General features: G+C 40.1%; 1 protein-coding gene across 1 annotated transcript in view; it reads right to left on the bottom strand.

The window, feature by feature from the left end:
* HGSNAT (heparan-alpha-glucosaminide N-acetyltransferase) overlaps window positions 1-17,419 on the bottom strand; it is a 307,063-nt gene that overhangs the window by 243,881 nt on the left and 45,763 nt on the right. Inside the window, exon 2 of the mRNA XM_069208519.1 lies at window positions 10,273-10,388. Within this exon, the coding sequence (XP_069064620.1) occupies window positions 10,273-10,388 (116 nt within the window). The remainder of the gene's footprint in view (window positions 1-10,272; window positions 10,389-17,419) is intronic.

The following is a 17,419-nucleotide window of genomic DNA, read 5'->3' as shown; positions in this document are numbered from 1 at the left end:
TGTTAAAAGTGCTTAACCAAGACTTTCTGTGGGAACCGATGGACAGGAGATGATGTCCCTAGTAATGTAACGACTTGAGTGTACTGTGTGTGAGATGTACTTTGCCAGGACGCAAACAATGAAAACACTGACTGGAGATGAAGATGCAACAAATTTGTTACCTGACGAGCCAGATGATGAGTACATCGTAAAGTGGACCAATCAACTACGTGTGAAGAGCGAAATATTAGAACTCATTGATTTGGTTTAAAAATATTATTGGGTAGAGTATAAACGTACGATTGATTGACCTATGGGGAATTAAGGGATAGTTTAGGTGACTTTGATATAACAACGCCACAGAGGGAAAAGATTTCAGACCTTATTCAGATCTTACCCTGTTTGAGGTGCGATTTGAGAGAAGAAGAGACTCGAGATTCTGTCATTGGGCTCATACTCTCTGACTGAGAGCCTGATGCTTTGCTGATCGATTGATGATCTGAGGACAAAGACCGATTCTGCTTACTGACCTATACCGTGGATAGGTAGATATGAAAATGTGACTGAATTGCATTTCTATGCCTTTTCTTTCTAGGTACCAACTGCACTGTCTTGATAGTTTTCCCTAGCTTGATGTTTTTCTAAATTTATGTTCTTAACTGTTTTGCATGAAGCCCAACATGCTGATGCTAATCTAGGTCAGATGAGGGTATTCACATAACAGCTGACAAATTACAAGGACAAATGTTTGATGAGTTATCTTGCTGAATTCTATGTTTCACATATCTTTGTGGCAGCTGACTCTGCTTTTGACTTGCACCGTTGCCTTAGAATGTGTTGTGATTCAAGCTTTGATTAGATTGTGTTTCTTCCGCCGCTTTGGTAAACCAGTATTGTTCTTATATGTGTTTCATTTGATATTGTGATTTTTTTAATTTATTTTTTTATTTAGAAAAGTTTTCTGTAGCGCTGGCAAGACCCCGAGGGTATCGGAGCGCTTTACAACAGTATAGATAATAAACACATGAAAAACACATGAATCCCACTGCAGAACGGTTATGCAGTGGGATTCTCATGGAAAAGAAGATATCGATTCAGCAGTGGTGGGGTGGGGGGGTGAGAGATTCTTTTTGGCGTGGAGATTGGTTGAGGAGGAATTCTTTAAGTAGCTTCTTGAAGATCTGATGGGAAAGGTTAGATCTGATGTGAATAGGTATGGAGTTCCAGATTCTCGGCGCGTTGTTTGAGAAGGAACATGTTCGAGTTTTTTGCTTCTTGGTTTTTGGCAGGATGAGGAGGAAGGTGTTTGAGCTTCTTAGTGATCTTGTTTGACCTGCTTTCAAGAGTTTTTTGGCGAGGTATTCTGGTTTCCCAATGGGAAGGGCTTTGTGTGTTAGGCAGGCTGTGCGGAATGAGCAGCGGGCCTCGATTGGGAGCCATTTTAGACTCTCCAAGGCAGAGGAGATGTGGTCATATTTTTTTATTCCAGACACCAGTCTGGCAGCTGCGTGAAGAGTGGGCCTCATAGGGGCAAGTCGGGATTTGGCCGTGCCGGTAAGGATGGAGATCCCATAGTCTAGTCTCGAGAGTACCAGTGCTTGTGTGGCCTGTTTGAGATCATCATGGGGAATGAAGGATTTGATTTTGTTCTGAAGTTTAAGGCTGTGGAAAGCGTTGTTAGCATTCTTCTTGATGTGGTCCTGCATAGTCAGGTTGGAGTCCAGAGTGATTCCCAGAGACTTGACCATGCTTGTAGGGGTGAGAATACATTTGAGAGAGTCGATGGATTTTAGCCAGTCTTCCAGCTGGGGGTGCTGGTTCGATTTCGAAAGGAGGAGTATTTCCGTCTTATCCTGGTTTAGTTTGAGATGGTTATGGGATAGCCAACAGTGGGCTTCTTTGAGGGTGTTGTTCAGGTGGTGGATACCTTCTAAAGAGGATATTTCGATATAAAGTTGCGTGTCGTCAGCATAGAGATGGAAGGGGATGTTGGCTCGAGCTAGAATGGTGGTAAGAGGGTCCACGTAGATGTTAAAGAGTGTGGGAGAGAGGACAGATCCTTGGGGGACTCCTCTGGTAATTACTGAGGTGGGCGAGGTCGAGTTGTGTATTTTTACTTGTTGCATTCGGTTTTGTAGGAAGGAGGAGAACCATCGGAGGACTGTACCTTCAATGCTGACTCTTTTGGAAAGAGTCCAGAAGGAGCTTGTGGTCGACTGTGTAGAAGGCCGCTGTAAGGTCTAGGAGAATCAGAAGGCAGCATCGGTCAGTGTCAAGGGAGTTGCGGAGGTCATCTACTATGTTGAGGATGGCTGTTTCTGAACTACAACCTTTTCGGAAGCCTGATTGTAGAGGTTTGAGGAAGTTGTTGTTATCAATGTGATGGGTTAGTTGTTGGAGAACACATTTCTCAAGAGTTTTGGCAAGGAAGGGAAGGTTGGAGACTGGTCTGTAGTTATGGAGGATGTTCGGGTCGGCTCCTGGTTGCATAAGAATCGGCGTGATTTGGCCTAGTTTGAGGCAGTCAGGAATCACGCCGGTTTGCAGGGAGCTGTTGATGATATTGGTCCAGATAGGGGTGAGGGACTGGTGGAGTTTTTTTTGCCAGGGAGGAAGGGAGAGGGTCAGCTAGGTGAGAGGATGTTTTGGAGGTGGACACTAGTTTGGAGATGTCCGATGCCAGGAGGGGGTGGAAGGATACCCAGCTGGCGGGGGTCTACAGTTGAAAGTGGTTAGGGAGATCGATTTCAGTTTTGAGGGGCCGGTTGTCAGAGAGGGATGGGTCAGGGATAATCTTGATAGTGGAAGGCGGGGGTGAGGGCTCTGTGATTGGAGGGGTATCCAGTACTAGGGAAAGCTCAATCTCGGTGATTTTATCGTTGAAGAAGTTAGCAAAATTGACACAGGTGTCTATGGTTGCAGGTAGGGGGCTGGGGGGAGATTTGGTAGTTTGTTGTTTGATGATGTTGAAGAGCTCCTTAGCGTGTTTTTTGGCTCTGTCTAGAGCATTACGGAAGAAGGTGTTTTTTTTGTTGGATATATGTTTTTTGTAGCTTCTCCGTTCTCTTCTGAGTTGCTCAAGGTGGGTAGTGGAAGGGTCGGATCTCCAGAGTCTTTCGGCTGCTCTCAGTTTTCGTCTTTCTAAATTGAGATCATTGTTGAACCAGGCTCTGGATGGTGTGTTTCTCACTCTTTTCAGTTTCATAGGGGCTAATTGATCGAGTATGTTAGTAATAGTAGAGTTGTACTGGGTGGTTAACTCCGTAGTTGAGAGGTTGGTCGAAGGGGGCGGTAGTAGGGAGGTTATTTTTTCTTCCAGAGTAGTTCAAGGGATTTGGTCAATGTTCCTTTCCCATTTAAAAGTCTGTTGGGATTGAGTAGTGTGTTGGGGGTATAGTTCAGATGGAATAGGATGATGTGATGGTCTGACCAGTCGACAGGAAGGATATCATCAATTGGAGTGAGTGATTAATCTATATGACTTTAGCATTGTTAATATAAGGGAAATAATTCATGGCTGAAAGGTCTTTGTGCGTGATATTTACTGACTCCATTGATTATTGATTTTGACTAATGATTATTGATTATTGTAAATTGACTATTGATTATTATTCATGTATTGGAGCTACGGCGAGAACATCTTAAACGAGTCAAAATGTTCTTCAACCTAATAGCGTCCCCTTGTAAGTTTACTTATTAAGGTCAGACGCTCTAACACGCACGCCTCGGTTGGAGTAGCTAAGGGTAAAGCTGTTACCACAGGGATGGGCCGTCACCGAGGACAGGTGCGCAGACAGCCTTTAAAGCGGGGCGGGTCCGTCCACGGCGCAGACCCTGGAGTAATTAAAACCTGACAATGAAACGGGTCCCTATTGGACCTTATCTCCATGTCCTTAGCTTTACAAAAAAACTGTGTCTATTTCTGAACTATAAAAACTGTTAAGGTAATAATCGGTCAGCTATGTAGATCCTAGGAACATTTCACTTTTTACTTAATCTCGTTTTTCCTATGAGTGTCTGATTTTTACAGGATGTTGTGTAATAGTTTTCATATAGCGTATGGCACCTCTAGATGTCTATGTGAGTTCAGTTTGTGTGTCGCTGTTTATAGTGGGCCACCATTGAGACCTCTGAGGTTGAGGCCGGAGGCAGTGCAAGTTCTCACAGTGCCTTTCAGTGGGGTATAAAAGTATTCAGAACACCCGCTCATCCAATCCTTGGCATCTCTGTAAAAAGCAATAGTCATGTGTGGCAATTTTAATTTCGACTATATTCAAAAGTGTGTGAAGGAGGTATACAAAAGTCAAACTACTGACAGGCCTCAAGTAAAAGAAAACAGTGCTGACAGGAGAGTGTGTGCGTTGTGTGTTGAAGATGGTGACGTGAAGGCAATGCAAAGAAGTGCATGCAGGAGAAAGTGAAAGGAGTAAAGAAATGAGGTGTGAGATGTGCAGATAGATGATTTCAGAAAGATGTGGGGGGAGAAAAGTGGCACAAGTTTTTAACTTGGTGAGGGACTGATCAGTGAAGTGGTGCTAAGGGAAGAATAGACACCTCGATGACTACAAATCCTTCCATAAACCTTAGCAATGTTTAAGTCACAGAAGAAACATTTTCAATTTTAACAACTCACACTTAAATCATTGTTACTCATTCATCTGATGCACTAATAAGCATTGGGGAAGCACATAGGTCTAGCTTGTTTTAGGTGCATAGCTGTTATTGAGTGGCCCAGCTGGATGTAATAACAGTAGTGGTCGGGTGGAAGGCTATGAGAACTACAGGATTTAAGATTTAAATATTTAACCCACATCCTTCTCTTCACAAGCCACACTTCGTGGAAAGGATTTCGAACTACACTTATTAGGGCATGCCTCTTTTAGAAATCTGCCACTTTTTATCATCCCCCTTAATGCAACCCACAACATTGGAATATCTGTTCAGATGGCGTACAATGACATCTAGGATCATGCAGGTATCCTTCAGCCAGCTGAAAATTGCTTCATGCACAGATTACTGGCAGTTCCTGGGGGCACTGCTACACTTGTATGTCCTAAGGAACTTGGAATGCCATACCTGGAGGACCTGATCGGGCTCGCTCCATTGCTTCTGTGGATTAAACTTGGGGAACCCCTGAGGCTGACCTTGTTAGAACCTGTATCACTGACTGTTTGTTACTCGACCGGGCATATCAGAAACCCTGATTTTCCTACTTGAGGGAATCCTTTAAGACTATAGGCCCTCAAGAACTATATAATAATCCTCTTACAATTGGGACAGAACATAAACAAGGGGTTAAGCAATGCTACCTGGACCATTGTTTGAACTCAGGCCTAGAGAAGGCCCAGGTCAAACAAACAATGGTCAAATATTCATTTGTGTCAACACCAAGAAGGATAGAGCCTTATTCAAAATGGATTACACTCAGCACCATTATCTTACACTTTTTAGTCTCTACACGTTGCACTTTAAATTTGCTTTTTCTATGTCAGGGGCCAGACAACAAGATTTACCGCCGTTCTGCTGCCACAATGTATCTATGCAAAGCATTAGCAACTTTACACTGTTTTGCACTTTGTATTCAGCCCAGATACTCTCCTTTTTTGCTGCCATTTTGCAAAAGACAAATTTGAGGCATTACAAGGATGGACTTGCATTCTTGCGGTGTTTAGAATCACCAGAAATGTTTAATTTTATAAGAGTGGCTCTTAATATTAAGAAAAAATATGATTCCTTATAATAGGTGAAACATACGGACTTTGTATTGTACTGTAGCACTTTTATTTTCCACTGAACGAGCCTACCTCTGCCGAAATGTTAAATCCCTGGGGCTCTTTTCTATGTTGCTGCTTTTTTTTTTTATTGTTAAGGAATTATTATATGAATGTTTGAACATCTTGTCATATACATTGTCCTTAAACCGCACGAGCACTTTACCTTGCTCTAATTCAAGGTTATGGCTTTGCTGAAATGTATTTTTTGTGTATTTCTTTTATGTTGATGCTTTGCCTTTATGGCTTCGGTAGAATAATTTGAACTGAATTTACATTTAGGACCTTGCAGGCAGATTGAAGATTAATAATGAAACGCATCCTATTTACCCATTCCAATAGTGTGCTGCAGTCCAGGATCAACATAACAAGAGGCTGGGTTCGGAACATAAAGATGGCAAACTTTCTTTTCTACTAACTTTAACTAATATTTTGAGAATAATATATATTTTTTAAATCATGCTCAAAATAACAGTTAAAATAATGTACTCTGCTTGCACTTCATCTCGCTTCTGCCAGTTCGTTACTCTTTGCGCGTACTCAAAATGTGACCGTCTCACCATTTATTTCTTCTACCTATGAGGTCTTCTGATGTTGGTGATAAATACATTGGAGGCTGCAGAGAATCTGCAACATTTTGCTGTGGCCAACTGCACGCACTCAGGATTCTTTAATTTATATGAGGATGAAATCCTTACGTTTGACCCCTTTTCCATTGTACAGACCACACAGTTGTGGCCTTCTGAATCTGGCACCTTTGGCAAACAGTCTTAGGTTCATCATAGACAGTGAGAAGCCTTTTGATAGACAAATTAGTGCTATTTCTTCATCTTACCTCTGTTACATGCAGATGTGCCGAAAGTGCTTCCACTGCTGCTGCAGTCGGTCTCCAATCTGTAGTTCAGGCATTGGTTTTATCTCACCTGGATTACTCCAATGTTTTCTAGTTGGGCTTTCCTGCTAAATCTCTGCACCATCCTAAACAGGTGCAGAATGCTGTGGATTGGATGGCTCATGATCCCCTATTTCTCTTCCACATCAACTCATAGGAGAGCTCCACCCTGGCTACCCGCTAAAGCCAGCATCAAATTCAAGGCACTGTGTATTAAAGTATTTTATAAGCAGCGGCCTCCACTGCTTGAAGCAAAATTAGAGATATATTTGTGGCAGAGTCCTCAGATCTTTGGAGTTCCCCTTGATGAAAGTTCCACAAATGAAACAAGATCCTTGTATTTTGGGTCCAAATTGTGGAACTCTCTGCATCTAGATTCAAATTATTTTACTTTGAGGAAAAAAATGAAAACCTGACTGCATGGTTAGTGCTGTGACTTGGTCAATATTATGCTAATTTTGGTTAGTGCTTGGACACCAGACAGTATAACTGTTTTGCCCTTTATATATTTCAAAATAATAATAATAACAATAATAATAATAATACTAATAATAATAATAGCACATCTGAGAACATGCAAAAAGCCAGAAACGGTAGCAAGTATCTGTTGTAAATGGTAGGAATAAGAGTAATCTCCACCTCTCTTGTCTTTATCCATCTCTTTTCTGGAGTTCATAGGGGGATTCAAGACCAGGCTTTTCAACCGATGCCCCGCAAGAAGCTTGGATCTCAGTGACTGAATACCCTCACAGGTGATTAGGGCGCTCTACAAATCCCGATTGATTGATTGAGGATCACTCATACCATTTGCAAGAAATAATTAAATAGAGTTAAATGTGGTTCAAAACAGCAACAGCAAATGAGTCCGGTTTGAAATTTTGTTCATTGCATGTTTCCAACTGTTATGGTAGTACTTGTTACTTTACTGGCTTACCCTGTTCAGTTTACCATACTGGGGGCAGTGATGGCATCTGAAGGGATGCAAAGTGATGATATATTTCAAGTTTTTTACAGTCAAGTGTTTATCTTCTACATAGCTGACAACAGAAGGAGAAGAACATTTTATTTTCTCTTCAGTAACCTGGCTCCCATCTAGGGTCCTCAATTGAGCAATGAATGCATTGGATCATTGGGATTGTAGCCTCAGTGCTGGCAGCTTATTCACTGTGTTGGCCCCCTCATAGACAGTCTGCTTTGGTTTTAGATGGACAAACTCACTTCTATTGGTTCAAAGGTCTTTTTACTGGCCTTTGGTGTAGCAATATTCCTGTGCCTTACAATAGTAATTACCGTTTGTTTTATTTGTCTGCTTTTGCCAGTTTCTTAGGGAATAATGCTTAAGAAGCATTGTTTCTCTGTTAGCCATGGTCACTAGTGCAACAGCAGCTTCCCTCAACTTTGCCGAAAGGGATCATTTGGTGAATGATGGCACAAGAAGTCTCAAAACCCAATCACACATCACCAAAGGACTCTTTTGTGATAGCTGCTGTTGGAGATTGTTAGAGAAATAGGACTGGGATAAAGCTTTTTTTTTTTTCTCCAGTTAAGTCGGCCCCTTTAGGTCAGTCCCATTTACTTGCAATGGAGGTGTCCTGAAAGCCATTCCCTACAAAGTTACATATACTCTGGTGTATCCCACCCCTGTAGGCAGGGTTGCTACGTAAGTCATTGCATAATATCCACATTCTTGGACTACCAAGCCAGTTAGCCTCTTCATTTTATCGCTAATGGGTATCTCTCAAATGTATGCCTGTTAAAACCTATGTAAATAACCAAGACAAACATATAAAATTACACTTGTATAAGACCTGTGCACCTGTGAGTAAACAGACGTTATTTCCATTTGCTCTGATCCTCTAAATTAAGATGTTCTTTGTGGGATACTAATGGTGTTTTCCACTTTATCAAGAACTGGTTAGTGAATGAAGCCTGATCCAGGAAACAGCCATCAGCCAAGCTGACAATCCTACTGTGTCTACTTTCCTGCAGGAGTTTTTCTGATGTTCAAGCTTTGGATTTAAAAGATAGGAATGTTAAACAAGAGAGTGTCTCTTTTATTATTGGCATAAGAATAAAATGTAGAATTTAATCCAATGTATTCCCTTGTTTCACAGAAAATCCCTTTCTGACTGTTTTAACTGTTTGAGAGCTGATGAAGAAGTATGAGAGGGTTTAGGACACAGCGGTTGGGTTAACGTTTAATTTCTTTCAGAATACCTTTTGCACCTGCGACATCCCCCACTGCAGCCTAATGGATCAGATGGACCATGGACAAAAAAGCATAGAGAAAAACAGTTCTAGTGCTCATTCAGTGAGAGGTGTGATGGCAAACAAGTAGTTACCTTTGGGAGTCAATTTGGAAGACATCATGAGGAAGGATTATTGTTCTTCTGAGATTAACTTTAATATATTATATTTTAAAATCCATCCTGAATCTATAATTAATTCCCTTATAATCCATTCCCTTAGACCTGACACAGAATGCAATATTTCCTATCTTTTCCAACCAAACCTCTTGATTGGATTAAGGGGCAGATGTTAGGAGTATCACACTATTTTGTTAGCTCTAAATTAATCTGAAATATAAATAATTGTGTTTTTTGCCACTACCTTTGCTTTATTGGATATTATGTCAAGTTCACTACTCAAACAGATATTTTGAAAGGATAGTGGTAGGGCTAGTAATTTCAAATGAACTTAACTAAGAGAAAAGATTAAAAATGGAAGGTACAGTTCAATCTACTTATGTATGTATCATAGCCTCATGGATCTTGAAGAATTTGACTTTATGTTTTTATAGAGTTGCTCCTAATAAGGAAAGAAAGTGAAAAGCAAATCATTGCCTCATTGTCCTTAGTACAATTAAGTATTTCTGTTCAGAAAACAAAGATATCTTGCATTCGCCATTGACACAAACCTCTTCATCAAAGAACACATTGCCAAGAAAACCAAGACAATATGGTCCAAAACGTAATTCTCTAACGTGGATGGAGTATATAGTCTACACAACAACCTACCCACCTCCAAACTGGGCCCCCAGGAAAGACATGTTATGCACTAAGCCACATCTCACCAGAGGCCTACAAAAGATTAGCCACATTGCCCCAACACTGAAGGAGCTACATTGGCTTCATTTTCAGGCCATATTGTCTTCAAGACCAGCTCTGTCAGATAAAAGGCCACCAGACACAGCATACCAACAAACATTGATGATAGAAGAACCATCTCTGGCTAGCATCCTCTCACCAGGAGACAGAATGTCACCAAGATGAAAACTGAGACATGCAAAAAACAAAAAAAAGGAAAATAAGTGTGCGCCTTCGTCATCTATGTACCTTGGATCTCGAACACGTTTATCAAAATCAGACAAAAAAAATCGGACCTACATTCCTACAGTTCAGACTGAACTAAAGATACACCTCTACAGACAACCCTATCTCCCAAATGATAGCAAATACCCATCCCTGTGCACATTGCTTGATTGAAAACAATCAAGCATCATATGCCTGGACTTCAGTCTTGTTTATCGCTTCATTGCTACCGAGCTAAGTTTGAGTTTTTAAAATACTATTTTCACATGCATACAGTAAATTCTAGTGTTATAAGTCTTAATCTCTGCAAATTCTTTACTTGGTAACAGTGATCAGAAAGCCAATAGATGGTGGCATCTGTACTCGGCAGTTCATTCTCGACAACAAGCAATGCTTCATCAATTTTCAGGTGTAATGGTTTCTTTCCGAGTAAATCTGTCAATAAAACAAAAGGAGAAAACATAAACAACTGTGGCTATCAATAGATACTAGAAACAGGTCATGGAAAATTCACAAACATCACCCTTTACAGAGCAGAAGATGTCTATTATTCAGGAGTCATATTACCTTCCTTAAGTTCAGCCTGTAAGGCCTGGGAGGCACCGGAGGAAACCTTTGGCACCTCCTCAGTGCTAACCGTGCAATGGTCAGGTAATGAATTTCTTTCTTACCTACATACACATGGGAAACCTAGTAACATAAAACATCTCTAGTATGTAGGTAGCTTGGGTAATCAAAGAAGCAGTAATTCATATTAATTAATTAATTAAGTACGTTAAAAAATGGGTATACTAACAATGCTGGTTAAACTGAAATATACTCTTTAAAATAGATGTCTTCATTGTGATTGTACTGGACAATCTACGGAAAGAACAGTCTCAGCAGCATGTGTCACACTTTCCTACATCCACAGATGTCCCTCCATGAAAACAAGACAACACATTCTGGTTCAACATGATTAATAGGACAAAGAAAAGCCGAAGACTCAGCCCTGACAAATATGCAATCAGACAAATAATGTGAAATAAAACACCAAACACAGTGGTAGGAGCGACTTGCCAATATCCTTGACTTACGTGTACATACAATTTTAATGGGAGTAACTGTGAGAAAATTCAGTGCTAAAGCATTTACTGTTGATGTTTAACATGTTATATATTTACCAAGGCAAGGGTGGTCAGGCAGTATATTTTCTCACACCTCCCGTGCGATAATGTGGCATTATCAGTATCCCCACGTTTGGGTGGTTGGCAGTAACCTATAACTAAACTTGCAATGCTATTTTTCAGAAAACCATTGTTTTTCTATGAAGAAAAATTATTTATACTTTTTCCTAAGTCAGATGAAGGATTGTGATTGTACAACGAATGCCACTATGTGCTCTATTTCTGGTCTAGGTTATAATAATGCACATGGTTCAGAAAAGCTCTGCAAGTAAGGTGTCCATATAAATAGAAGAGTCACATGTATGTTCTGACACATTCATTTCACAAAAATAAGTTAATCTATTTTAACATCTGAAGGAATTTTTACTGCATAGTAGGTGAAGTATAAATTAACACCATTTTTAAAGAATAAGCAATTAACCCATTTCTGGAGCCTTGCTCGACCACCACGGGATTAAGATTCACCACAATGTTTATGCAACACAACTCTAACTCAAAACCTCCAGTGAAGAACATCCACTGATTCAAAAACTGCTACACCCTCATCCATGCCTGCCACCTCAACCATTTGCCTCAAGTTTAACCACACTTCAGTCCAAATAATACTCACCATCAACAGCAGCACCAGACACGCCTAGAATCAGAAGCATCTCTGATATGAAGGCAGATAGATTCACAAATAAACTTAAATATCAATACTAAGGTCCTTATTTATGAATACATTTCCCCAAAAATACAGAATTAGTATAACCCTTTGATATCTCAGGCCAAAATAACTTGCATTTATCCTTCGCAGCCAATTCTCCACAGCCTTGTATCACCTGTCACTTCTACTACATATAACACTGTAGAAGTCTGGAAACACCAAGTATGCATGCGGTTGTGTTGAGAATGATGCATAGGTGTTGGAAATAGCAGTACAGGTTAGCTGCTCAAAGTTGTACACTGCCGTACAATATGTTGTCTTGAAAGAAGTGGGAAATCGTACAGATTCAATTGGATAAGAGGGATAATGTAAGTTGACGTCAGTGAAAATTATGCCATGCATCCATTACAGCATGAGGCTCTTTCTTCAAATATCCTGATAAGGTAGAAGATGGAGTCTGTGGTTATCTGCTAAGTGAGCCCCCATAGTATTACAAAAAAATCCCAGGATTATCTCACAACCACAAGTGGGAAAATGTTTTAAGTGGTGTTTAATGCCACCCCAGAGTAGAATCGTCATTATGAAGGACTAGTTCACTCCACAGACTTCAACTTATTTTCATGAGATTAAAGGAACTTTAGAACTGCTACGGCTTAGAACAGCCAAGCACCTTTCATTTAGAATGAGTCTTACATATTATATATTAAATGGATTGAGTCCTCAGTCACCCAGTCTGTGACTCAGTAATTTCTACACCTTTCAGAATGCATGCAGAGAGCTTGTACTTGGGGCATGGAGGCTCACACAAACAAACAAACAAAAACTTACTCTGACGAAGTTACTACTCGTTTTAGTTTTATCTCAGGAGAATCTGCATTACAAAATGTGGTAGAGATCTAGACAGTACTTCAGATGTCTCTTAAAGAGACATGTGGTATCAATGGTTAGTAATGAAGGGTATGAAATACTATGGTGAGTGAGGTAAGGAAAGAACGGGAGAAGGAATCAAAGCATCTTCAATTTGTAAATATGAGCTTAAAGAGGATTTTGCAGGTATTATTTGGGGAATCTTTTGCATGGAAGTATTGTTTCAGGGAAGACAAATATGCAAATGTAGGGTTTGTTTCCTATTCCTAACTATTCATGAATCCCACATTGTAGACCTGAGTTGACAGCATTGTCAGTAAATGCACAATAAAACAAGCATTGTCATAAATATTAGGTCTGTCAGCCAACCTTTTGACTTTGCCAGTGCTTGATGATGAACAACATTATAAAAAAAAAATTGAAAATGGCCTGTCACGCGTCACAACAGGTATGCACACATGCGTCACAATGCATGTATGCCTCATGACACAGTGTTGGACAATTTTGTAATACTTTATGTTTAGTGTCAGGACTCTCCTAAAATCGTACTCAGATCCAAGCACGACAGTAAACACCAAGGCAGATGAAGATGTGGGCTGGTGTGGTTACTTAGGCAGTGGCATAGTAAATGAAATGGGGGCTGGAGGCAGCAATGTACTCCTGGTGGTAGGGAGGCCACAGATAAGGCAAAGACAGATCCAGCCCAAAACAAAATGACCACCACTATAAGTCTATAAGATTGAGACAACCCATTTGAAGATGGTGCCCATCATGGGTTTCCTTCCTCTTCCTGATTAAGAGTGGCAGCACAGCTTAAAAGGCAGTTAGGGCTTCACTTTCTAGCTTGGAGCGAGTTGGTGGGCATTTTTGCATGTGATGTTAGTTCACAGCTGGCTTTCCCCCCGATTGTACCTTTGTGTTTTTGGCCATTCCCTTTGGTTCTGCTTCTGTTTTATTTACTCCTTTGATTGAACTTCCAATTGCTGTGCCTTCCTTTTTCCATTAAACACTGGTCCTCCTGGAATGCCACTCTTCCTAATTTCTAGGGCAGTGAGTGGTATGAGTGGATCTAGAAAACTCACAAAATCTGTTATGATCTACCATGTCGATATGTGTTTAATATTTGGTAACTTTATTACAATGCTTCACCAGAGAAGACTCCAAATATTTTTCTCTTTCCTAAAACTTTTCCCCTACTTCTCATAAGTCTGATGTGCTGCACTGATTTTTAATTGCCATGCATGTTTACTAGGCTACTGGGAGGCAGGGGAGATGTCTGCTTGCATAGGTGGTCATGATAGCTGGTCTTGTTGTGATAACATAGCATGTATGCCTCATCATGCTGAGATGGCCGGACCCAGCGTCATGCCGGGTACACACGTGTCACTATACATGTATGGGTGACAGTGGTTTAGTAGCCATTCTTTTTACTTTTAATGTACTGTTTTAAGAAGATATTGATATGATCTTCATAAATGTTCTATTTTAGTTACCCCCTTTTGGATTATATATATTCATTTATATAGGTGTGTGTTTGAGGATATAAATGCACAATTATTAAAATATTTGTTTCAGTGCAATATGATAATTCAGCTTATTCAAAGAGATTCATGTGTATTCTAGCATGGCTTGAATAGCTTTTCAAGCCATGGTGTGTTATCGTTTTTAAATAATGAACAGGATTTCATAGAAATTAATATCTTGATTTCTCAGTTATTGTTTTGCAACAGTAAGCAATGTTTCACAGAATATAAGTAGATGAAAGGTAAGGGGGCTTTATTATTGATTGTTTATTCAACAATGTTCAGAGTATTTAAACTGGAACCAAGCATAAATAAATAGACAGCAACTTAAATCCAGGGAGTCGTGGATAAGGGTCAACTAGTACCTGTAAACACATTTACTTACTAAAGGCTTCAGGGAAGGTACATTGAGTCATTCGAGAAGGTACATTGAGTCATTCGACCTACTTATCTTCCGATTTAAAGGACAACATAGTCACGAGAAGCAGAGGCAAGAATAGCAGCTGCTGTTTCTTTATTGAACACTGCTTCAATTGTTCAGAAAAGTTATGCGGGTGTAGACCATCCACGAAACTCGACTAGACCCCTTTTGGTGCTAAATTTAGCTTAGTTAGGCAAGGGAAGAAGGAATACCGATGCAGAGATACTTGAAAATACACGTTACAATATTTTTTTTTCTGCCTATTGACAAATATTGTTGTCACTATCTTGTTTAGTTTTTTAATAACTACTATTCATGTTGTGTGCACTAGGGGACGGTTTTGATTTAATTAAATCTTGAAAATATATTCCTAGTGTTCTTATGATGAAAGAGGGTTTGATTTTCACTAAATATCCCTGTGAAACCCACAGGACTGACGGTTAAAACAAAACTCACCTTAGTCATATAGTGCTCAGTCAACAGATGGAGGCTGCAGTCCACTGGGTTCTCTCACTCATATTGGTAAAACTAAGTCCTTGGTGCCAAAGGGTCTAGAGATCCCTATAAATATGTGAAGAAAACCTTTAGGCCCTATTTATGTCTAATATAATGCAGCTACATATGAACTCTCTAATCCTTTTCCCTGGCAGTGTTCTGGACAGAAATCCAGAAAACATATCACTGGCATTCTTATATGGGGCCAATCTTTGAGTAATCTTGGTTGACACATACAAGATTTTGGTAATTATTACTAATAGTGAAGACATTTGTTGCAATATTGGTCTCCTCCTTCAGTTCAGACAGGCACTCCCCCTCTGTTGTATGTTTGTCAAGCACTTGACGAATAAAAGGTTACATCCACGTTTCAATTTCAGTCTAAAATCTCATGTTTTTGATCTTTTTTATGATTGGGTTGTGACCTATTCTGAGAGGTGTAAAATTTGAGGCACCAGTTACACTAAACCTTTTCTCTAGGGGCTTTCCTAATGCATTGGGTGGGGACACTTTTATTCTAACTGCATATCCATACTCTTTTGAAATATTTTACTCAAGTGAGGTTTGGTCCTGTAGATCCTAACATAGGGAACTTTCACACATGCAGAGTCGCAATAACAGCTGCTAATTATGAACCTTATTCTAACCTTGAAGAATTGTTAGGCTATAAAGAAATCAAGCATGTTTGGTGGACAACTATACCACATACTTCAGAATGGGCCTCTTGAGTAATAAAGGGCTACCTAGCTCATATAAGACGGCTACATGCCATATCATGATGCAGTAACTCTGCAATCTCCTGGCATAAGACATCTATTAAATCAGCTAGTAGCTATTTATAAGCAACTTTGACAGTTTGTTTTACAATTGACTGTTATGAGGGCATCTGTTCCTGGCCCTGCATAACAAGTGCATCCCACAGTGCAGGCAATTAGTCCACAGACTTACAATGCTATCATGGGCAAAGCACCTAGAAAGCAAGACGAAATTCCACTTCGGATTGTTCATAAAACTAAACAGTTAGAAGCAGTCGATATGATACAATAACTCAGGATAAGCATAGGATGCTGACTATGTGTGTTCCACTTGGTTTGGTACTGCCCGTAGAGAGTTTACCATGTGAGGCACATGTTTTGCGAGTATCTATACTCCTACACATTGCACACCCTCATTGGTGGTGTCATTGGCGGTGTTTAAACAGAAACAAAATGAGCACCGAGCTGCACTGGCTCTAGATTTGGGAATAGAATTAATATGGAATTTTGAAATGTTTCCTCACTAGTTGTGGGTTCTTTGTAACATCTGAGGAGAAGCTGCAATCCTAGAAGCATGTCAGAAATTGGTAGCAGTTTCTGTTCAAGGCTGTGAACCAGAGCTCCCTATAATTACAGAGGTTTACACCTCTGTGGGCTATAATACTTCATGTTCCTGAGCCATAAATCTGCAATTCAAACTAACAAATGAGACTGATGGCTCTGCTAAGAAGAAAGCTGCACTGGATGCTAAGAAAAAGCAGAAAGCAAAACAGAAAACTAGGACTGGATCTCGATCACAGAAGTCCAGTAGGGGTGGATATCATTTGAGGGACTGTGATAAAATCAGACAGCAGCATCAGTATCATTACTCTGGTAGTCACTCTTCCATTTCTTTGCAGGACTCTGGGGGACAGTAAAAGATCAGAAAGCAGTAGACAGACGAGTATCACAGAAAGGAAAAGTACATTAAACAAAAAGGTGAGCCAGCTCATGGGTGTAAAGAAAGAAGAAAACAATTCAGATTCAAAAGACTCATTTAAATACAAATAAAGTAGTCAGTTTAGTAAAAAAGCATTACTTTGAGGTTTCGGGTACTTCTGAGAAATGGAACTTGGGCATTAGTACTTCTGGACAGAACAGGGGAAGAGACAATAGTTTGCCAGACTCTCATAAAGCATCTGGTGGTGACTCCAACTACAGACTATATATAGGTCGCAAAAACGGATGGACACGTACAACCTTCATGCAAGGTTTGTGAAGTAGAAATGCCAGTGGAGGGTAATATTTTGCATGTAATCAATCCTACAGTCCGGTCTAATTTATTGGATGCTCATGATATGATCCTTCTTAAGGATGACTAGCTTGTGTTTTTCACAAGGGATGCACCTTGAGGTGAGGCAGAAATAATGTACGTTTTTTCATTCTTAGTACTTGAAGAACTGATGATATGCACACAAGTGGGCCTTAAATAAGGCTCTGGCAGTGGGAGTAGGACAAATAATTTGTTCCACATCTGATTTCCTTAATGAGTGAGCTTCAGGTCAAGGCTCAATTTCGCCTTAACCCTGGTCGCTGATTGCGACATAAACACCG

The sequence above is a fragment of the Pleurodeles waltl genome, chromosome 9 (genome assembly GCF_031143425.1).
Source record: "Pleurodeles waltl isolate 20211129_DDA chromosome 9, aPleWal1.hap1.20221129, whole genome shotgun sequence".
In the NCBI taxonomy this organism is placed as follows: Eukaryota; Metazoa; Chordata; class Amphibia; order Caudata; family Salamandridae; genus Pleurodeles; species Pleurodeles waltl.
The sequence above is the reverse complement of the archived record's forward strand: the minus strand, read 5'-3'. Positions and strand labels throughout refer to the sequence as shown.